Below are 23,326 nucleotides of genomic sequence, written 5' to 3'. Positions count from 1 at the left end.
AGTGACCTAATTATTTTTAATTAATTAATAATTATTTTTAATAGTTCTTCCTTCTGAAATACACATTCCCGCACACACAAGATATTTATGAAGCATAAAACATGTGCCAGGCATTCTACCACAGCCTAGTGATGGGTAAAGATCCATAAAGATAGTGTGACAGGTTATTATCACTCTGTTAGGCTAAATGGAGACCACTCAGGTAGGCTTGGGAGGGTCAGATAAAGCATATTGAGAAAGATGTCACTCATCATAAGAGATCAGGATATGGCCAAGCAGACACAAGCAGATAGAAGGAGACCATCCTGACAGAGAGAGTCCATGATCAGGGTAGAGAGGAATACACAGAAAACTGCCAAACCAGTGTGGCTGGAGACATGATCTGACTGCTCACTGATTAATCACTCCCACTTCCTGTTAGAACGTAAGCCGTGAAAGGGCAGAGACCTTGTCTGTGTGGACCACTATGAGATCATCAGTGCTTGTCAGAAAGTAAATGGCCAGTATTTGTGTAATTATGTACGTGCATGAATGGATGAACAGTGTATATGAAATAAATACTGGTGGGATGGATTAATAAACGAATAGCAGGAAGCAAAAGCTCCTAAACCATGTCTTCAGATTCTGTGTTTTGTCTGTGTGTCCCTGAGTGTTGAAGATTTCAGATTTGTTTTCTTTTATGTTTCAGATTCTGGAATGTATTCATTTACATGGTGAGAAATCTTAGGCATGAGGATCAAGACTGAATAGAAAATTCATTTGTTTCACGCTCACTCCCCATAAATAACTTGATGTTAATCTTACACAATGTTTTTTAATGAAGCTATGTACAACCTATCACCTGAGGCCAGATGTAGATCTTTTAATTCTTGGCATCCTACCAGAGTTCAAAGAGTCTGAATTTTGGATTTTCAGATTAGGAATGCTCACCTCTTAACTGTTCTAAGTATAATAAACTAACTTTTCCATCTCATCAACTTAATCGGACTGTGAGGCATCTTAGATACAATGCCTAAGCATTTACACTTGGTCTTAAAGAGTGGCCCACTGCAAAGTCCAGGCAGGAGAGTGACAGGATCACACAAATAGGATGGGAAAAATGCACTCTGGTGGGAGTCTGTGGAACAGATGGTGAGAGACCATGATGGGAGAGATTCTACAAAACTTCCTCTTGCAAGGAGGCTCGAATACAAACCACAGGACAGTGAGAGGAAAGCAATTGTTCAAATTAGGCTTCACCTTCACTTTGCATCATCTGCTTTATCAGAACCCAGACGCAGCCAAACAACCAACAGGTGAATAGCTTCTCGAAGAATTTGGATATAGATAACGCTGTGGTGACTACCGACTGAAACACCAAGAGTCACGCTTTGGACCCAGTGTTTCTTTAACCTACAGTGTGTTCCTAAGCTAGCTGCCATGTTCTCCAGGGCCCAAGTTTTCCTTCTATAAAACAGGTTGAGTGAACGGGCTTGCAGCCCTCTCCTTACCCCTTCCAAGATCATAGATTCTGTGACCCTCTGAGGCTACAACAGTCCTTGAAACACGAGTGAACTTCATGACCCTTAGACTTTATATTTTCAAAGGTTTTGTATATTGAGACTTAGAGTGTTGGGCCGATTTCTAGGCAATGTTTGTGTTCAGTTTTCTTCAGTGTTTTGGGCTTTTGTGGGAGGGAGCTGTAATTCTGCTTACTTGTTGGGAGCTCCATGGAGGTTTGTCAGCAGAGTGAAGTTGTTTCTTACACTTCTCAAGCTGGCGAGAACCTGCAAAGAGAGTGTTTCAAAATTGGTTAGGGTCAAAGGGCTGCATTTTAAAAGCACACCAGCGACAGAGTGGGGATGGGCAGGGTACGTACATACCTGGGCAAACGGAGTGACGATCAGGTCGTCGCCGTGCCTGGTGAAAAGAGAACACGAAGCAGAACAGATGAATTCCAGCGGTGACACACAAGTTACAGTAAAGCTGGTCAGTGTCAGCAACCACCTGTTCCCTCCTGTCCCAGTTACCCTCCTGAGTGGAAGGATGGCAGGAGCCCATGAACTCTGCAGAAAAACAGCTCCCAGCGCATGATTCCCAGCCTTACAGTGATTCCAGCTAAAAGCTTTGGCAAGTAAGCATGTGTCCTCAGGGCATATAGTTCCATTAAACAGCGGGCCCAGAGTCCTATAATTCAAAGTGACTTGTGGATTTGAGTTGCCCGAGCCAGGAAACTCTAAGGGAGGGCTGCCATAGGCACATTGTGCATTGGAAAAAATGGTATAACAGTCTGGATAAAGGGTAACACTGGATTTCCTGGCTTTTGTTGATTTGAACCACAGCTTTAAGACTATTTAAACACAGATTTCTGTCTGGGAATCCCATTACTTTTTGTTTTTAATATACTCCTCTTTTTTTTTTTCCTCTTAAAGTACCCAAGGAAAAAATTTTAATGGGAATGTGCAGACTGAGCCCACTAAAGCCTTAACAGTGACACTCATTTGGTCCCAGACCTCCTAATTACGCTCTGCCTCCTGGTTTATCAGTCTGTGTTTGGGACCAGCGAAAACTGTGTTTACAGCAATGCACTTTCTGTGCTTTGGCATCTGCTTTCGTAATCTGCTAACAACTGCCTTCAGCAAGTTCTCTGCTGCAGGTTTGAGAAACCGCACTGGCCACCATCACAGAATTAGGTTAATTTTCTGGCACCCTATGAATCAGCAACACGGAAGCTGATGGCAATGAGCTCCCCTCCCTGTCTGGCCTGTGTCCTCCATCGCCACAATAAACAGTGGTGCTTCATCCATGAAGGGTACCCCATACTAATTAAGCACCTGCTTGGTACTGAGCACCATGTACAGTAGTCAGGTTTTGGAGCTGTTGAGCTCATGCATCAGTATCTGCTCTCCTCTGATGCAGCCTTTCTTTAGCAGGGTACCTTGTCAATGTGGAAGTTCCCACCCTTGTCTTTCGCTAGGAAGCCTCTGAAGTATGGACATTGAGAAGAAAGAGCAAACAAACTGACGAGTCATAAGCTACCATGTGTGACTGGCCTTTGTGTACATTTGATCACTTAACATTGGCAATGTAGCTGTGAGGCAAGCACATGGATGGGGAGAGGAACACCAGAGCCTCTCTTGGCTTCCCCAACTCAATGCTTTAGTTCTTATTTTACAATACTCGATACATAGCTGACAAATCAAATTATCCAGAAACCACCATCTCTCAAGTCAAAACATAGTAATATTTTTAAAGTTAACACACACACACACACACACACACACACACACACACACACACACACACACAAGAATGATACTGCATGGGACTTAAAAGAGAAATTAACTGTAGGTTACTGGAAGTGAGGAGGGCTTGGCTGAGTCAGTAGTGTTTGAGATGAACTTCTAGGGATATAGTGTGAAAAAAGGCAGAGGTGGTAACGGACAACATTGAGAGAAGTGATAATAGCAGAGGATCCAAAGAGGTAAAACGGTGAATGCACTCATTGGTGATGGTTAGAGCACATTAACTATGGCATATACAGGGAATAAGGTTAGAAGTTCCCATGCACCTCAGCCATGGGGCACATAGCCTGTGATGTTGATTGATGACTCACTCAACAGGAACAGGTGAGGGTTTTCAGTGAAGTGGGAGATGAGATAGACAGACTCGAAAGGGATTTTAAAAATCAAGATGATGTGGGTGCTGAGGGATGGAATGGCAGGGAGAGCCCAGGAGGAGTGGCGAGAGGGTTTTTGGCAATGAGAAAGAGTAGATGCAGCCAAGAAGGGAGCAGGAAACGACACTTGAGGAGACACCAGGGATCCTGTCAGAATTCAGCAGTTACATGCACAAGGAAATAGTATTTTTATTAAAAAAAAAATGAGTATCTGAGAAAACAGTCATGTGCAGAGGAGTTGGGAGTTTTCCTGGAACCTAGGGTACTTCAGGGAGTTCAAGGTGCTCAGAGACACCTAGGTGGTGCTGTGACCAGGGAGGTGGTGTGGACAGGGGATTAAAACTGCAGTTAGGCAGCAGGGACAGTCACAGCAGTGGTTGGGGATGGCTTTGCTCACAGGGCATGCGTAGTTATGGAGCTCAGGGCTTTCCCAAAGGGGCTAAAAGGAGAGTCAGAAACGGTTGTTACAAATGGCGTGCAGTGACTTGCATCCCAACTGCCTGTGTTTTCATGTGGCCAATGTCCAGATGGGTGAAAGATCTTGCAGTCTGTTCCAATTTTTGAGATGAAACCAGCATGGCTCATAACATGCAAGGGTGAGCTGAACCACTTGGAAAGTGATTTGGAGTCAAGCAGATCTCCTGTGACTCCTGGATCTCTGGAGTTGAAATATCTGATGGAAATCAAATTGTTTAGGAAAACAGACACACCACCACACATAGAGCTGGAGGTCAAACAGTACTGGGAGATTCAGACATACCACCACACACAGAGCTGATGTTGGGCAAATGATCTAGAGAGGAATAAAACTATATAAACTAACGATTAAAGAGAGGAAGGCCACCACAGCACAATGTCAACATGGCTTGCTGGGGACTTTTGAGGTTGGAATATTAGGATATTCAGAAACAGAAGTAGATTGGTGAACTGCCTGCCATGGATCCCTAAGAGCATTTGAGCAACTAACTTAATGTTGTAGGTCAGATAATAGCTGCTAGAGAAATGAACGGATTTAGAACAAGAATTGGGGAAGAAACCAAACAGAACAAAACAACCTTTGCAGATTAAAGAACTATTTATAAATCTATGATATTTTACACATTAAGAATAAACTGAAATTGCAGTAGCAAAATATTTAACTATGGAAATGGATTTATTTAATTCCCCAGATCATTAGAGTGTGCCGTTTATGGAACAGGATGAAATACTCAGAACCGTTACACAAGCACCCTCTAGTGACAGGATCAAAACATTACACTCTTACAGTCCAAGCCTGAGCCCTCCAAGCTCGGAACAGCTTCTTGCAATTGGGTGGTGGAATTGAGTGTGTAGGTCAGATCTTAACTATGCAACAGAAAAAATTGCTGCTTCTCACCACTAGACTGTGAGTTCTACTAATTTACTTCGCATTTCTTTTTAACTAGATGTGCAATTGTCTTGTGTTGGCCTGTCTACTACAGATTAGAACTGTGGTCATTGGGTACACACATTCCTGTCCCTTTCCAGCATTGTCTTGTTTCTCAGATACTTTATTGTCACCCACGAGAGTTAAGCCAGCCATGTCTCAGCTTTCAAATTGTTCCATTTATTTTGCCATGGGCATTGGAAGTGGGTCTTTATCATGTAAGTAGGCTGTTGCCTGTCTATCGTCTGGCTGTATGCCTGTCCCTACTGCAGTCAGGAGAACTCGTCTTTCTACTGGACAGTACAGTTACTGTGGGTAATAGAAAGAAGTGCCTAGTATTAAGGAATGATTGTCTATCATGCTGGCCAGGTGGGAAACTTCCCTCTGCCTCATCCCATAATCATCCACTAAGCTCTGTCGGACCCAATTTGCAAATATTTATTACTTGCCCACCCAGTTTTCTCTGCTGTAGGTCCCCATCCTTGACATTACACACATGGGGTGACTAGCTGCCCCCTAGCTGCTCATTTAATTCCATTCACTCTTCAGTTCACCCTTCCTCCTGAGCTTATTTTCAAACCCAAACACCTCTGGATGGCCCCCTTCAGGCCTTTGGAGCTCCCTACTGCTTGGTTGCAGCATGAAGAACTTGTTCTAGGGCTTTCACAACAAGGGTGAAGCCCGTGGTTTCACAAGCCTCAGCTCTCCTCAGTCCTTCCTAGAGGGAGAAAGTTGGTCAGTCACAGCCTTTGTCCTGTGCACACCCTCCTGCCCTCCTATCTGTCTGCTAGCTCAGCTGGACCTCCTCCAGGAGACCATTCACCCTGCCTGGCCAGGCTTTCCAGTCTCCTATGATGCTCTCTAGGTTTGCCTTGATTTCTGAAGGTATTAGAGCCACTAACTGACTTATTAATCCTTTAGATATTTGAAGACACAGAAAATATCTTATTTATTAGCAAAGTGCTTCCATTTAAGTAAAGATTCACTGAGAGAAAGATCGAATGCTGTGCATATTAATAGCTAGAAAGGCAGGCAAATTAGAGATTAATATCCTTATTTTGGGCCTTGCTTAGTTTACATCCTAGACTTTGCACTGGCTTATTTCCATCTGGACTCCTTGGGTGTGAGCCTGGTTTTTTATTGCAGGCCCCATGCCTTCATCTTTAACTGAAAAAACTATAGCTCCTACCACACCGAGGGCACAGAGACTAAATTAATGGACACATACGTAAAGTACTTTAGCACATGGCTCATAGGAAATACTTCATCAATGTCTGTTTTTGCTTACAGATAATTTAGGCCATAAGAGACATCCCGTGTCTTAACAGCCATGGAAAGCAAATGAAACAGCTGGGAGTCTAACTTGCATCTTAGATACCACACTGTACATTTTGGTAGTCCATCAATAAATTTAAGCGGTCTATTATTTGTGCTTTCCATTTGGTTTTTAGGTCTAATTTCCCTTGACAATTCTCTCAAGAACACACATAGGCCTTTGCACATGCTGTCTTTTAAACCTCTCTGGAATTTTGCAGATGGGATGCCTAATTGAGAAAAAAATATGATGCCTCCTTCCCTGAGGTTTAGCAAGTGGGCTCTTGAAACTCTTTGTGTAGAGCAATATCTGCCATTTATTTATTTATTTATTTATTCATTCATTGAAAGAAAACTGCTCCTACTAATTTCCAGTAGTTTGGGTTCCCATTGAGAAAACTGTACCATAGTATGTGAAGCATTAGTTTAGAAATGACTGTAGCCCAGGAACTGAGGAGAGACCAAGAAGTTGCCACATCCAGAAGCACAGCTGATCTTGCCTTTGGAGACCTGGAGAGGACTTTGACTTCTTTTACTAGAAAGATTCATTGTGATCTATTCTTTATTACTAAAAGTTGAAGCCATTTAAAATAACCCACTTACATTTTTTTTAACCCATTAACTCACTCTTGCTTAACCTGGAAGCAATTTCCATTTATTCTACTGGAATAATTCACGAAAAAAAATACTTCAAAGCCAGCATTTTCTTAGTGCTAGGAAGGATTTAGTACAGCAGGATTATATGAAGCTTTCTGCTTTTGTCTGAATCTGAATTCATGACTGATCTGTGCTTCCTGAGAAAGGGCTACTCTGAGCCATCCTAGATGTGCATCAAGGTGCCTGAGTTGCCATGGAGAGGTCTCTTATGCAGAGACAGGAGCAGTGGAATGTGGAGAGGGGCTACTGTTCCTGTATTGAGTTCAGTTCTTCCTGCACAGCGATAATCAGGAGAAAGGGCTCTAAAGAGCCTCACATCACAAGGATGCAGTGATGGCTCAGTGGTTAAGAGCACTGGTTGCTCTTCCAAAGGGCCCTGGTTTTATCCCTAACACCCACGTGATGGCTCATTCCCAGGGAATCCAATACTCTCTTCTGGCCTTTGCTGACACTAAACACATGTGGTACACAGATATCCATCTAGACAAATGCCCATATACATAAAATAAAAATAGTTTAAAAATTAAAATAAAGGTTACAGTGGAATTAGATAAAAGAAAATATATTTGTAAAAACAGATACCCAAAAAGGGGCGCTCCCCCCCCCTTTTTTTTTTAAAGAGCATCACTTTAGTTTAGATGTGAACACCAGTATGAAACTGAATTTTCCAATGTGGCTCCAGAAGAAACTGGACATTATTTAAATTCCATGGCTTCTCATATGAAGAAGTATAAAATCCTTAACCAGCAAACACAAAAGACTTTACAGTTATGTTTAAATATTCTCAAAACAAAACCCTTTGCCCTCATGCAGCAAGAAGATCTTAATGTATTCTGAATAAGGAGAGGTTACTGGTTCTGTTATCATCTACACTTCCCTGGGAAGGGCTTATCTTCATCATGGGGATATGCTCTCCATTATAGTAATCTTTATCTTTAAAACCGGAGTTTGCTCAATGAGAAGGGTGCTTTTCCTGCAAAGGAGGATAAACAACATTTAACTCTTTAGCATCAACATAAAAAACCAGGCATGGTTGAGTGTGACTATGACACAGGGTTTGGTGGGTAGAGACAGGCAGATCCCAAAAGCTCACTAGCCAGCAAACCTAGTTCCCAACTGTAACCTTTCAGTTTGGTGAGGGACACTGCCTCAAGACAAAAAGGCACAGAAAAAAAAAGTAAAGGAAAACTACTGACATCCTGCTCTGGCCTCTACATCACCATCCACATACTCATGTGCATGTAACACACACATATAACCACACACACAACATACATACAAATCACACACAAACCACACACACACACACACACCATACAAACACCATACACACAAACCACACACACACACACACACACCACACATACACCACACACACATACCCTCCACACCACACACACATACACACACACACAAACACACACACACACCAGACACACCACACACACACACCAGACACACCACACACACACCACACTACACACACACACTCACCACACGCCACATACACCGCACACACACACCAGACACACCACACACACACACCACACTACACACACACACACTCACCACACGCCACATACACCGCACACACACACACCACATATACCTCCACACCATACACACACAAACACACACACACACAAGCCACACATAAACCACACACCACACACCACACATACGCAACACACACACATCACACACACATTTACCAGACACACATTCACCACCCATGCACACACACAAACCACACACACACCACATACACCACACACACACCACACACACCACACACACATCACACACACCACACACACCACACACACACACATACACACACACACCAGACAGGGGGATGAGAGAGACTAATAGCAATAAAACAAGTAAAAAGGAAGGGTGATGATAGATGATTTTCACACATCCCTGCTCGTCTAGAACTGAAGGTGGCAACACGGTACAGGTAAACTTATAAACTTGGGGGACTGTGCTGGTCAGAGAAATGACAAAGAGGGAGAACCAGTGACAGGAAGATAGACACAGAGCTGCAGCTTCTTCAGCTGGAGGCTGGGCTGGCTTGTAAGTTTCAAATTATCTTCACGTTTAAAACCTGCACAAGGAAAAAGTGGAATTTAACCTGGACTTGAATTAGCCTGTTCTGTAAAGGCTGAGTGACCTGGAGATGCACTGTGAGGGTTGGAATGAGTTTAGTAGAGTGAGAATTAATTGAGGAAATGCATATATTCCAAAGCTAGCCATTTGTTTGTGAAACGGCATGGGAATGGATCTGTGCTTACTTTGAGCTCGCTGTGTTTCCTTTGCTTTCCCATGATAAAATCCAGACTACCTAGGCTTGGCAGTGTCTAGGGTTTGGACGTTAGGCAACCAGATAGCATGTGTAAAGGAACCTGGCCCTCAGCACATGCTCATCTAGTGTGAGCTCCCTCCTGTGCTGTGGAGTTCAGTGTGCATGTGTGTGTGCCTCCTATCATTGCCAATTAGTGTGGTCTCCTTGAGAGGACACAGACTATTGAGGAATGGGTTCTTGTTTTAACCCATCTGTGATATTCCTCACACGGTTTCACTCATTAAAAAAAAAAATCCCCACAGCCTATCACACTACACAGTACATAGGGACATCAGAAAATATTTTCCAAATGAGTACAAAATGTGAACTCTGGACCACTCATGATTGGAAATTCTTAGGACCATACACTACCTTTAAAACAGATTTATTTACTTTTGCTTTCTTGTATGCATGTGTGTGTTTGCCTGAATGCATATATGCACACCATACACATGCCTGATGCCCACGGAGGCCAGGAGTGGGTGTTGGGTCCCCTGGAACAAGAGTTGCAGGTAACTGTGAGCCACTGTGTGTACCAGGAACCAAACCTGAGTCCTCTGCAAGAACAGCAAGTGCTGTTCACAATTGAGTCCGTTCTCCGGTCCCCAGGCTAGAACACTTGCACTGAAGGTTGCTGGCAGAGTATTTGCCTATTGCCAACTTAAAGCATCCTTTTCCCCTTCACAAGAAGGTGAATCTTTTTTGGGGTTCCTTTTTAACAGAGGACAAGAACCCAGTGGACTTTTCCAGATGGAAATTTCAAGGAGTTTCTGATATTTTTACAACATACAATGGTCAAAACAAATCATGTGTGCCCAGAAACTTTCTTAGTCATGGGTTTCATCAACCAATTTTATCTGGGTTCAAAAATTTAATAAACAGGCAATACAAACCAGTTGTAATTCTTTAAATTAAAAACACAGTTATCTGCAATTAGCATCAACAAAATAACAATATCATCTGTGCTTGGGCTGTTCTGTGCCTCATGAAGGGTAAGTATGATAGTAAAATCTCAGAGAAGGGACACAGGCATATGGCTGGATGACGCCTTAGCCAGATGCCACTCAGCTCAGTCTAGCAAGTGAGAATGCAGGTAACCAACCATCATTTTTGTTCTGGCCCGAGGCCTCATACACCCGCATATTCAAGCACAATTTGGAAAATGTGTTTTCATCCCACGAATGATTCAGCTATTCAGGAAATTAACCCAGTGCAAGTTTTCAGATAACAGATGAAACTGAATGCTGTGTTTGTGGTGATTTGACTTGTTTTCTTTTTACACCCTGGGGACCCCAGTTAAAATTCTGCAAATCTTGAAGATGGGTGTCTTTGTTCCTTTTTCAGTTTTTTCTCCTTCTTTCCTTGGGTTGGCAACAGCTGCTGCCATGGCTGCAGTATAGGGTTAAGGATGAGGCTGGAACCCAGACAGGAACAGAAAGGGCTCTACTTACTGCTCGCTTGGAAGTGATGAGTTCCTTGACATCGCTTTGGGTGACAAGTCATAGTCGCTGTCAGATCGGTAGAGGAAGGACTCTCTGCGTTGGCTGTGCCCAGGAAAGGTAGCATGGAGTACAAGCCCGGAGGAAGAGCTGGCCTGAGGGTCCAGCGGGCTCCGACCTGGGGAAGGGCCATTTTCCACATCAAAGCTTAAAGAGAAAGCAGGGAAAGCGTGGTCACTTGAGAACTGCAGAGGACAGTTCATATACGTGGAGAATTTACAGGCAGCCGGCCCTGCGGGCCAGGCTCACATGGCAAAGCTTCACAGACAGTTTTAGTCTAATGAACTTCTCAGTTTTGTCCAGAGGAAGCCAAATTTCACAAACTCATTACCCAGGTTCACTGTTAATAAATAGTAACCTAAAATTTGGGTCAAAGGGCAAAGCTCATGACCTCTCAGCAGCATGACCAACTGTGACAGATTCAGAATGAGATGCAGGAAAATAAAAATAGCTTGTTGATGATGAACAGCTCCAGAGGGGGGCATCTAGCACAACTCTAGGTGCCAGACGAAGATATCACGGGAATGAATCTTCCTAGCTGGATGAGTTCTTCCTCACATAAATATCAGCCTCATTAAACCTACAATTTGCATATTTCTGAATGTTTTGGGAACAAAGTGTTATCCTGAAAACACTCGCTGTCTGATTAGAGGCCCTGCCTGATATTTAATATTCATATGTAAATTAGCCACATAAACGATTTAATTAATCTGATAACACCAAATTACTGTCCTAGGCTACCAAGTCAGGCCTCTGGAGAAGAATACCACCATTGACTCTTGCAGAAGAGTGCCAGGGAGATTCTGTCCCTTACTCAGGAAGGTGCCCTCAGGACCAGTGTCATTTTAAAATCTCTAATCTTGAACACAAATAGGAGCTGTGCGGATTTCGTTCCTTGTTTCTGCCCCATCCTGCTATTACCCTGGAGTAACGTGCCCTTCCCACATGTGCATTAACCATTCCAGATGTGTTCCTTCTACATACACAGCTTCAAATGGACAGTAACCACCTCCCCCAGTTTCACTCAATCACTGCCAATCCCCCCCCCCCCCCCCGTTGAAGCTTTGCAGAAAGATTGTGAAAGAGGCGTGGGATGTGGGGCTGGGGATGATCTTTCATCCAACTCAACCCCAAGAGTCAGCTCCCATTATGTTTACCCAGCTGCTACAATCCCCTCACTAATCCTAATCTACTTTGGGTTGTTGTTGTTTTTTCTCTTTTTGCTTCTATTTCTTAAATTTACAAGGTGCTCTCTGATATATTATTTCATTTAATCCTAACACCCCTGCAAGTTACGTAAGTTGTATAATCCAATTTCATTACAGTGAAGGTAAACAAGACAAAGGAAAAAAAATCCTTATCCTGTTTAAGGAAACTTGCTAGATTACTGGTTTCCAAGTAGTCATTCAGCTGGAGGGGACACACCCTGAGACCCTCAGCAGATGTCTGAAGGAACAGATGGCAGCCAGATCTGCACATACTGTGTTTTCTTCTATGCAGGCAGACTGATGTTAAAAGTTTGTAAATCAGCAATGGTAAGAGATTCACACATACTAACACAGAGATGATTCTAAAACTGTACTGCAGACATGGGGACATTGCTCTGCCAATAAAACTCTTTCTGTGGAAACAGAGACCTGATTCTGCAGCTTCGGAACATATGTGGAAAACCAGGTGCATAGGCACACCTGTAACCCTGACAGTGTGGAAGTAGAGGTGTGGAATCCTGAATGCTCTCTGGCCAGCTAGTCTGTGTACATCAGTGAGCCCCAGGTTTGCTGATGGAGCCTGTGCCAAAAAATATGGTGGAAAGTTATTATGGAAGACATCTAAAATGGACCTCTGTTCTGCATAAGCATGTGTACACATGTGTTTACATGAACACATACATACTGATACCACACAAAAGAATTTTTGAAAGAAGAAATATTGTAATGAAATTTATTCAAAACTCATGAATTATTTCTAGACTTTTCCATTCCCTATTTTTGAATCATTTTTGATGATGGGCAATTAAAACCACACAAAAACCACAGAGGAGGGACAGGTACCCTAGTTGCCTGGAACACTGGAAGCCACATTTCCTCATTCCATTTCTTTACAGCCTCAGACTTTTCAGGCATCTCTCTTCCTCAGTTCCAGAATGGCATGCTGGATAATGGAGTGCTGTGTCTTTTCTAACCAAAGTTGTAGTTGGTATGTAAGAGTAGTTCTGTGACCATCCTTGAATGGTCCTCAGGGGACACAAAGTGCCATCCTGAATAAACAGAAAGGAGTAAGTAGATTGTCTTGAATCTGTAGCTTTACTTGAGACAGTAGGAGAAATGACAGAATGCAGGACCGTGGTGCCACCGTAGAGACTGCTGACCAAAGCTGCTTTCAGACCCCAATTAAGCTCTGAGGGCAAGGAACATGAGAGAATCCCTAGGTGAAGGGCAGAACAGGTGCTGTAGTGACTAATATGCACCAGACCCACAAGAATCCACAGGTGGACCTTCTCAGAAGCTCTGTGGTCTGAGATGGGCAACTTCCCAGGGCTGTGGGCAGGTGCATAGTCCCTTGTACTTGCTTTCTTGTCAGTCTGCCTGGCTCATATTTTGTAGCAAGTGAAAACATAAAGAAGCACACTGCAAACTTGCCTTATTGGACAATTCTGCTAACTGTTGAGAAACTAAACAGATACTTTGTGGAAAAGGATTCTTTGTTCCCCCCCCCAATCCCATAGAACCTGTATGTCCCGATACTGTCTCTGAAATCTTTGAAAAAAGATATATTTATTTTTTATATGTATGGGTGTTTGCCTATTCATATGTCTAGCACTACATACGTGCCTAGTGTCCTTGGAGGCCAGAAGAGAATGTATGATCCCTTGAGAATGAAGTTACAGATGGTTGCAAACTATCTTGTTGATGCTGGAAACTTCTGAAGAGTAGCTAGAGCGCCTAACTACTGAGCTATCTCTCCAGCCCTCTGAACCCTTCTTAATGACAAAGAGGACAAGTTCTTAGAAGGTGAAGCAGACATCACCCAAAAGCTATGAGTGAAGGGAACTTTTTAATTCAGTATGCAGTTGTATTGTTATTCATCTGGTGAACATCTTCATAGCCTTTTGATACCAAGCTAACAGAATACTTTTTACAGTTGATACCCAGCCACTGTCCTAGAAGTTCCAGTCTGGGCAAGACAAAAGGGTTAGTATTTGGGATGCCAGGCAGTATCTAGCTTGAGCATTGTGGTCAGTGCTCATATAGTACCACTATTATGACTCTCACTGCTGGCTGGACTTGCACCAGCATCGTGCTAACTAGTATGCCCACCCACTCTTGGAACATTTACCATGAGGTTTCTATCAGGGTGCATCTATCTTCTTTTCCACTATTGGCATCTGTGCTGGGCAGAGGTCAAATCCCCAAAACACTAGCATAAAAGTGAGGGTCTGAGGATGCTCCATTGAACTCACTAAGCACATCTGCCAGGGGAGCTGGAGCTAGGTTCCTCCCTGTACAAACTCTTTCCTCTTTGGTTTTCTTTTCCTTTTTTCTTTACCTTGTCTAAACTCAAAAGAGAGCTTGCTGGAATTCAGAAGAAGCCTGGGAGGAGGTCTCTGTTGCAAAGAAAGAGTCTCAGTGAGACAAATGGCCTTTTTATATTCCCCGGGGCACTGTTTCAAAGCAACCAGAGCAGATGTACAGCTTCGGAACAAACGTGAATCACTAACCAGACACCGGCCCCAGTCCCAGCAAAATTAGTGGGCAGACATCACAATAAGTCCCACAGATCACTAGCCAAGAGGGGAGACTGAAGGCAGTCTTACCAAGTGAAATGAATATACCACACACACTGAAATGCAATTAGGATGAAAAGTGACCCTACAAAGCCAGAAACGAATACGTAAACAGGATCATCATTTATTTAGGGCATTTTCTGTCTCTGCCTTGATCAGGATACACATTTCATTTTCAGGTTTTTTTTCAGATTAAAAAACCATTACATAAATAGTGTAAGAAAGCTCTTTAAAACATGGTCAAAAGAAAAAGTGTCATTGCTAGCAGTTTAGTAGTTTCCCACCCTGGTGTGTGTGTGTGTGTGTGTGTGTGTGTGTGTGTGTGTGTGTGTGTGTGTGTGTGTTGTATATATGGGGTGATTGTGGGTGGCTGGTATGTGTGTCAGGGCAGGGTGGTGTATCTCTCGGCACATGTGTGTTGAAAGCAGAGATTAATGTTAGATGTCATTCTCAGCTTCCCCTCCTTACTAACCTGGGGACTCACTGACCTGGTTCTGGATGGTGAGCTCCAGGCTCTGCCTTCCTCCATCCCTCCTCTGCTCTAGCACTGTAGTTACAGGCAGATGCTCTTTTGTCCAGATTTTACATGGTCTCTGAGGCTCCAAACCTGGGTCCTTCTCCTATGGCAAGTATTTTACTAACTGAGCTGTCTTCCCAGCCCCCATCCGAACATTTTTCATACTGATTTGAATATTCAGTTTATAAGGTTTTACTATTTACTGCAGTTTCTTGAATCTCCACTTTCCATGTATTTCATTGTTCCTCTAGCAGAAAGCACAATTTTCAAAACAACTCTCTTACATTTGGTTACTATATTTGTGATTCTAAGAAGTACTTGTATTTGGTGTAGTTAAGGTTGCAGATACTTGAACATCTATTATTCACAAAGTTATGTTGACACTTCAGGTAAATTCAGAGGATGCCACTCACAGATTTCTGCCTATGTGAGTAGGCCATATGCTGGAATAGAAGTGGTTGCCCATATCCAGCATGTGGACTGGAACAGTTGTAAGCACACCTTTCTTCCAGGATAAAAGACCTACTCCAATTGTTCAGCCATCTCCCTCACTTGGTGTGCAGCCACTCTGTTGGTTGAGTCTGGTTCTCCTGGTCCTGCTGGCTTCCCTAGAATTAACCAATGGTTAATTGTCTAACACCTGATGCCCTTTTCCGCTTTGTAGTGGGAGATCTCAGCTCCTCAGGGAGTGGTGGCAGGAGAGGCTATGAACAAGAAGTGAAGTCCCCGTACCCGGAATCACTTTCCCATGCCTTCTCCAGTACAAGGCTTTCTTCTATAATCACATTTTCCAGTAAATCTTCTCTGGCACTGCTGTCCCAAACTAATGTAGATGCCTACCCCTCGTTTGCACTCCCTCCCAGTATGCTATCTCCATATTGCCAAGAGATCAATTCCAGGACACCCCCACCCTATGCCAAAATTCACAGATGATGGTACTCAGAGCCCTTATAGGAAATGTCTTAGATTGATATATAATCTTCATGCTTCCTCTTTTGTAACTCCAATTATTTTGGAGTTACTTATAATATAAAATGCAATGCAAATTTCAGATGCACAGTTAGTACAATCTATTCTTTAAGGCATGGAAAAAAAAAACAAATAAAATCTGTACATGTTTGCTAGATAGATTTTTACCCAACTATTTTACAGCTATACTTGATTGCATCCTCAAAACACATGGGAACACTGTGTTGGCTACTTCATGAAACTACTTGCACACTTCTGTTTAATTAATTCTCCATTTATTTAGCTGCTTCTTAGCAGATTGTCATATTCAACATAGAAAATATTATCTGGTTTTGTGTTCCAGACATTTAGATCTGAATCTTGTAAACAACAGATTAAAAAAAAAAAAAAAAAAAAGGTTGCCTGAACCAATGAATGTTTCTAGTTTCTACCTGTTTCTTTCTTGTTTCTTTCTCCGTCTTACTCCACCATGCTCACCCCAGTCATCATCAGTACCAATTTATGTTGTTTCCTTCAAATGGACCTACAAAGGACATGACTTTATTTAATCATCTTTATGAGGTAATGATGTAAAATAAAATCTAAAAGAAACTCAATTGTGTTTTCCTTGAAACAAGCCAGCAGAGAATCCCACCTCTATCTCAGATGTCAGAAATGGAGACACCTCCTTTATAGCAGCTTCTGGGACAGCTTCTCCCAGCCCCAACCACCCTCTTCTCATGTCTGTTTTTGACAAAAGCAGAGACCATCATCTGCCCCATACCTCGGTCTGTGGCTCCCTCCGTTCCTTGGAATATCTGCAAAGCCAGCTCTGGGCTGGTGATAGGAAGGAGCCAGCAGGTGGCAGAAGGCACCATTGTTTCTCAGGGCTTCCTGGCCTCCAATTTAAGCAGGGCTTGAAGGGAGAGGTGTCTACTTCCTGTGACCAGAAGAAAAACTCGGGGATGAAGAATGGATGCACAAGGTGTGCATGAAGCCTTTGATTAAACCAGGAATTCAAGCTGAACTGGGAGGTCACAGAATACCCTTGCAATTGTCCCCAGGGTGGTGCTTTCCTGACTGCCAATTACCTGCACAAGCCTGATTTCTAATGAAATAAGAGTCAGAAAGCAACAGCCTAGGAACAGCCGTTTCTGAATCAGTGAGAGCTTTTTTTTTTCTACCCAACTGTTCTCTGGCTGAGTTTCTTTGACTGACTCTAACAAATACCTCCACTAAAAAGACAAACTCTACAAAAAAGGTTTAAACTCCTGGGTCAGCAGAGCTGCACACTGCCCTGGGGAGCTCTGTCTTTTCCTTTCCTGCCTTTTATAAAACGACTCACTGGGCATCATTTGTACCATCTGATCCCCACACTTTGCTAGGCTGTTTCTTTTTGACCTATTTGAAGGAGGGAAAGAATGAAGGCTCTAAAGTATAAAACTTCATTTAAAGAATCTTAAGCATGACCTCTTTTTGTTACTATGTTATATAAACTATGCCCAAGGGCCTTTCCTCCATAATCCATTCTTGACTCAGAATTTGTCATGTTGGACTGACTTCCTCAGCCTCTCTTCCTCCAAACCTAACCTCCTTGAAGCAAGATTTATGCCTTAATTCATTTCTGTATCCCTAGAGCTTAGAGTTGTCTCTCAAACCAGAGCACATACATACAGGGTTGTTGCATGAATGCAAGAATTTCACAATTGACATCTCTCATCTGACAAGCCAGATCCATTTGGAAACATTTGGTATTCAAAGATCACAGTGGAGAACTTGTGTGGAGCTGCTCTAATCCTCTAATGTTAACTTTCCTCTCTATCTTCCCAGCAGTATCCTAAGAACTCCATCCTAGGAGTGTTAGTGTCTATATTATTTATATAGGTTACCTACATGAAGGGAGGTGTGGTGATATATTATTTATGACTTATTAAAACTTGCCTGTGGATTCAGAAAGCAAAGCCAGCCTCAAGCTATAGAGATCTGGAGGTGATGGTACACACCTTTAATCCCAGGACTCAGGATTAAGAGCTAGATGGATCTCTGTTTAGTTTAAGGCTACACTGACTCCAGTCCTAAAAGAAACACTCACACAAAGGTCATCTCAGCCCTTGGGATCACACACCTTTAATCTCAACACTAGGGAGGTGGAGAGAGGAAGATATGGCTGGATGGAGAAAAGAATAGAAGGAGGAGGAGACAGGAATTAAGAGCCTTTTTGCCTCTGAGATTTGTGGAGACAGTATTGTCATTTCTGCTGGGTAGAAGTAAGATCTACAGGCATGGCTGCTTTGCTTTTCTGATCTTCAGCTTGAAGCTTGAACCCCTAATATCAGTCCCTGGGTCTTTTATTTATCGTGTTACAGAGGTCATTCATGAAAAATATTACCTCAATAATGTTCTATTAGAAAAAAATCCCCCATTTATACTTAGACTAACATCTTCAAACACTTGTCAAACACTTTATAAAAATAACCATTTACCTATTTCCTGACCAGTATTTCAAAGTGTTATCTGGTCATGTAGAGGGTAAGCTAGATAGGGATACATCACTCTACTCACAATAACAGTGACCCATCAGTCTAGAACCAACCAGTGGCTTTCCAAATGAAAGACTTTAACTGCACAAAATTACAGACAGCATGATGGGTTCATGCCGTAGCCAGAAGTAGGATTTCTCTGGGCTTGGTGACAATAGACTTGCAATTCTGTCTTGATAATCCACTGCTAAACTTTAGGACTCTCTTTCCAGAGACCATGAGGGAAGTTATGACCGTCAGTTCATCTGTGTGTAGGAAGCAGCTTCCCATCACGGTGTTTTTCTTCCCTGGGGGTTTGGAAATTACATTTGTTGGCAACAGTCCCAGATAGAGTTTATCAGAGAGAGTGTTGGAATGCTGAAGGGCTATGACCCTGGGGATCTGGTTTCTAGAGCCCATTCTGTAGGGAATAAACTGAAACAGTGTACTCTAATCCCACACTTCAACCTGAAATAGATCTTCGAGGGAAAAGACCTCCGAGATGCTTCTAAGATGAGACATCTCATGGACATTTTGGTGATAGAAAAAAGATTGGTTTTCAAGTGTGGATTTGTACTAATGGTGATGGTAAGTCAATAAATACTTATTAGCATCCACTCTAAGACAATGCATAGTTCTCGGCCTGCTATTATAACAAATATAGAAAAAGGTCCATGAGAGAAAAAACTAGCGACAGATAATCATAATCAAACATGGTATTTGTAGATAATGACAAATACAATGAAGAAAATAAAGCTCAATATTGTGGTTAGCAGGTCTACCCTACACGGTTAAGAGTCCTGTATTCCTTCCCACAGAGGCACCATCCACTTTCCTCAGATGGTACTCTCGGAACTGAGATAGGGCAGGGAGAGTGACAGTGTGTCATTAGATCCTGAAATCTCTCCAATTTTACACCCATTTTAAATAAAGAATTGGGTTGGATGGTGGTTAGGTTTATTTAGATCTTAGCAATTGTTAAGCTGCTCAGTTAATTTCTCTCATACCTTTCCTCTTCTCTGAACTTTACCACTCCTTATTGCCCTTACTGCTATACCTGTATTGGTATCTTGTTATTTATTTGTGTCTATCATTTCATTGCATTTGTTCTTAGTGACTGTTTCCTACTCATCTGTCCCCAGAGGACTGTGCTCCTCAAGAACATAGAATACCTTTTACACACACACATACACACACACACACACACACAGAGAGAGAGAGAGAGAGAGAGAGAGAGAGAGAGAGAGAGAGAGAGAGAGGGAAGGAAAGAGAGAGAAAGAGAGAGAAACTCAAATAATAATCATGAAATTGGAAATCAATGCCTCAGCCTCTGGTCTGCATAGCTGTTAATAGTGTTTTTGTCAGTTAACATCTGGCCCCAAATGTTATCAGTCTTGAGCTCTGCACCTGCAGACAGCCTGACATTTGGATTTGAAATATGTGCTTTGGGAGGAAGAAACAGTGAGAAAAGACATGAGATAAAGTGGAAAAATGATATCCTGAAGTGGCTTCTTCTTTCTTAGGCTGTCTATGCAGAAATGCCATACTTCTTTTTCCCAAAGACGCCACACACATTCAGTGTGCCACACTAGGAGCTGAGCAATCAGTGTATCTATCACCCATTTCATGACCCTGATCGCTGTAAGGAAAGAAAGAACCTTTGAAAACAAGTATGTTTCTTTGAAAAAGTTGAAAATGTATTTCCTGCACGTATTTATAGAAGCCACAGAGAGCTGGAACTAGAGTTACAGATAGTTGTCAGCTGCCCAAAGTGAGTGCTAGCAAGAAATCCCAGGTCTTGGGCAAGAGCAGCAAATGTTCTTAATTGCTGAATGTTCTATGGAGCCTTCAGGAAACTGATTCTAAGAGATGAGGAGACTGAAGTTCAAAGGGTTCATGCAAAACTTGCCGACAAGCATGCTATTTCATGGTAAGCCCTGGATTTCACCCATGTGTCGAACACATTAACAAACTGGTCACCTTTAAGCATCTTCTTGCTTCTATAGATAGATTTCATGGCTTTGTATGAAACCAGCTTCCATGTTCTGAACCCTATTCTTTCTGTCTTAGGACATACTCTTTCTTTCCTGTGTCGTCATTTCCATTTTGTGTACTAGCAAACTGAACTGGAAGATCTCAATCTAAAACAAGCCTACTGCCAACAAAATAATGACATCCATGAATTGCACTGGGCACATGAAAAACTGAAGGCCTTCATCACCCACAAACCTAAAGTTCAAGGAATGCTAGAGGAAAATTCTTCTGGCCGAAAGTAACACTGGATGAAAATCAGGTTTACACACACACACACACACACACACACACACACACACACACACACTAAAGGTTTTAAATTATTAAAATCTCTTCAAAAGACCATTGAGTGAAAAATAAAAATTTTGAGATGTGTTGTGAGGTCCATACACACACACACACACACACACACACACACACACACACACACACGTATGTAGAGGTAAATTATATGACAAGAGCATAAAGTCAAAGAAGTATGAAAGATCATACAATATCTATGAAATGGTACCATATTGCTTAAGTTAGATTCCAGCAAGCTAAGCATTTTACTATAACTCTTACACCCTTCATTATTTTTTTAAATGAGAAGCCATATCTAGTAAAGTAGTGAAAGAGAGAAAAATGGCAACATAAAATAGACAAAATTTTCAAAACAGAAGAGGAAAAAAAGGAATACAAGGATTGAAATTAAATTTTGTCCAAGTGTATGTACTTCATTTCCTGAGTCTTCACTCAATGACCTCCAGTCTGTGTAGTTGAGTTTCACCAGGCACTCTGGCCAAGCCTCAGCCAACCACAGCTGCCACCAAGAGACTAGACCACACTCAAATAAAGCAAAAGCCAAGTTGTGATCAATCAGGCCATTTTAATCTCATTCCCATTCTTTGTCCCCAAGCTATGGAGTGAAGCCCCCCTGATTTTGAGGAAGGCTGCATAATATGTGAACTGTTCTTGATGAATTAAATTATTTTGATTTGTAAAGAGAAAAAATAGATAAGATGAACAAATAACAGCAGGTTTAAACTAGAGCATGGTGATATATTCTAGTAAAAATTATCTGAGTTCTACAATTGAAAAACAAACATTTCCAGGATGGTTTAAACAAAACCTGTCTCAAGTACGACACACCTTCAAATGAGCCCTACTCTAAATAGGAAGGCAGAAATTGGCACAGAGGAAAAGATTGCAAACAGATGTACCATATCCAGATAATGAAATGAAGTAAAAATTGCTGAATTTATACAAACACATAGTTTTCACAGTCCTTGATACTATCTAGAATGGAGAGGGCCACATCATAATGATTAAGGAAGAAATCTGTGTGGATATATAGCAATATTAAGTATGTATGCCCTTCACCACAATTTCAAAACACATGAGGCAAGATGAATAGATTGAGAGAAGTAAAAGAATAAGAATTATAGCTTCAAAGTGATTGATGAAACAGTGGCACAGTAGCCCAGAGCAGACACAGAAAACCATGAACATCGCCATCAATTTTGACTAATTGACACTGGGAAACACTGCAGTTAGCAATAGTGAGGTACATAGTCTTTGCAAGAGTGTGAGGAACATTAACCAAGATATATGATCTCCTAGGCGATAAAATAAGTCTGGGTAATGTAAAAAATCAAATCATGGAAACTTTGTTCTCTTCACAGAATAAATTTAAATGAGAAATTAATAGTAAGTCCAACTGTTGAGAAATTAAACATATTCTAAATAGTCCATGGGCCAAAGATCAAATAAAGGAGGAAATAAGTATTCTGAACTGAATAAAAATGGAAATATAGATTTCCAGCTTTGTTGAATACAGCTAAGGCAGTATTTATAGACAAGTCCATGGAACTAAATGTTTTTATTAGAAAATAAAAATGTAAATGGCTTTAGTACCTAGTTTAAGAAATTGAGGAAATAAGAATAAGAATCTCAAGAAAGCAAAAGAACAAAAGGAAAGTGGAAATAAGTTCAAAGAGAAAAGTGTGCTGTCTAGTTTTACTTCAACTTGACACAAGCTGGAGTTAATTAAAAGAAGAGAATATCAACTGAGAAAATGTCTCTATAAGACAGGGTGTAGGCAAGTCTGTCAAACATTTTCTTCATTGGTGATTGATGTGGGCAGGCCTAGTGCATTGCAGGATGTGTCATCCCTGGGATAGTGGTTCTGGGTTCTATAAAAATTCTTTGTCTGGGCATTTTAAAAAAACAACCTTACAGGTCTTTTGCTTATATATTATGGTTTCCAATTTTGTGTTTTTATGGGCTTTCTCTGTGTGAGAATTGTGGTTTTTTTTCTTCTTCCCTGTGGGTTATTTACTTTTTCTTCCCCCCCCCCTCCGCCTTTTCTATTTGTCTTTTCCTGGTTTCTTTGTTTAGATTCCTGTTTGTTTTCTAATGAGAAAGAGAAAATGATGGGATGTGGATTTGGGTGGGGAGGATCTACAAGGGACATGGAGAAGGAGAAATCATAATCAGAACATATTGCATGAAAAAATGTATTTTCAAAAAAGGCACAAAAATAAAAACAATTAAAAGCTGGTTGTCAAGAAAAGAAAGGAAGGAAGGAAGGAAGGAGGGAGAAGAAGAAGAAGAAGAAGAAGAAGAAGAAGAAGAAGAAGAAGAAGAAGAAGAAGAAGAAGAAGAA

The 23,326-nt window shown here is 41.8% G+C and overlaps 1 protein-coding gene across 1 annotated transcript in view; it reads right to left on the bottom strand.

Moving 5' to 3' along the window:
* Positions 1 to 23,326, bottom strand: part of Pde4b (phosphodiesterase 4B) — a 421,075-nt gene that overhangs the window by 109,012 nt on the left and 288,737 nt on the right. Inside the window, exons 3-5 of the mRNA XM_051188250.1 lie at positions 10,830 to 11,024; positions 1,863 to 1,899; positions 1,696 to 1,766 (exon numbers count right to left, since the gene is read on the bottom strand). Coding sequence (XP_051044207.1) covers positions 1,696 to 1,766; positions 1,863 to 1,899; positions 10,830 to 11,024 — 303 coding nt within the window. The remainder of the gene's footprint in view (positions 1 to 1,695; positions 1,767 to 1,862; positions 1,900 to 10,829; positions 11,025 to 23,326) is intronic.

The sequence above is a fragment of the Phodopus roborovskii genome, unplaced genomic scaffold (genome assembly GCF_943737965.1).
Source record: "Phodopus roborovskii unplaced genomic scaffold, PHOROB, whole genome shotgun sequence".
Classification (NCBI taxonomy): domain Eukaryota; kingdom Metazoa; phylum Chordata; class Mammalia; order Rodentia; family Cricetidae; genus Phodopus; species Phodopus roborovskii.
This window is presented reverse-complemented; position numbering and strand designations above follow the sequence as displayed.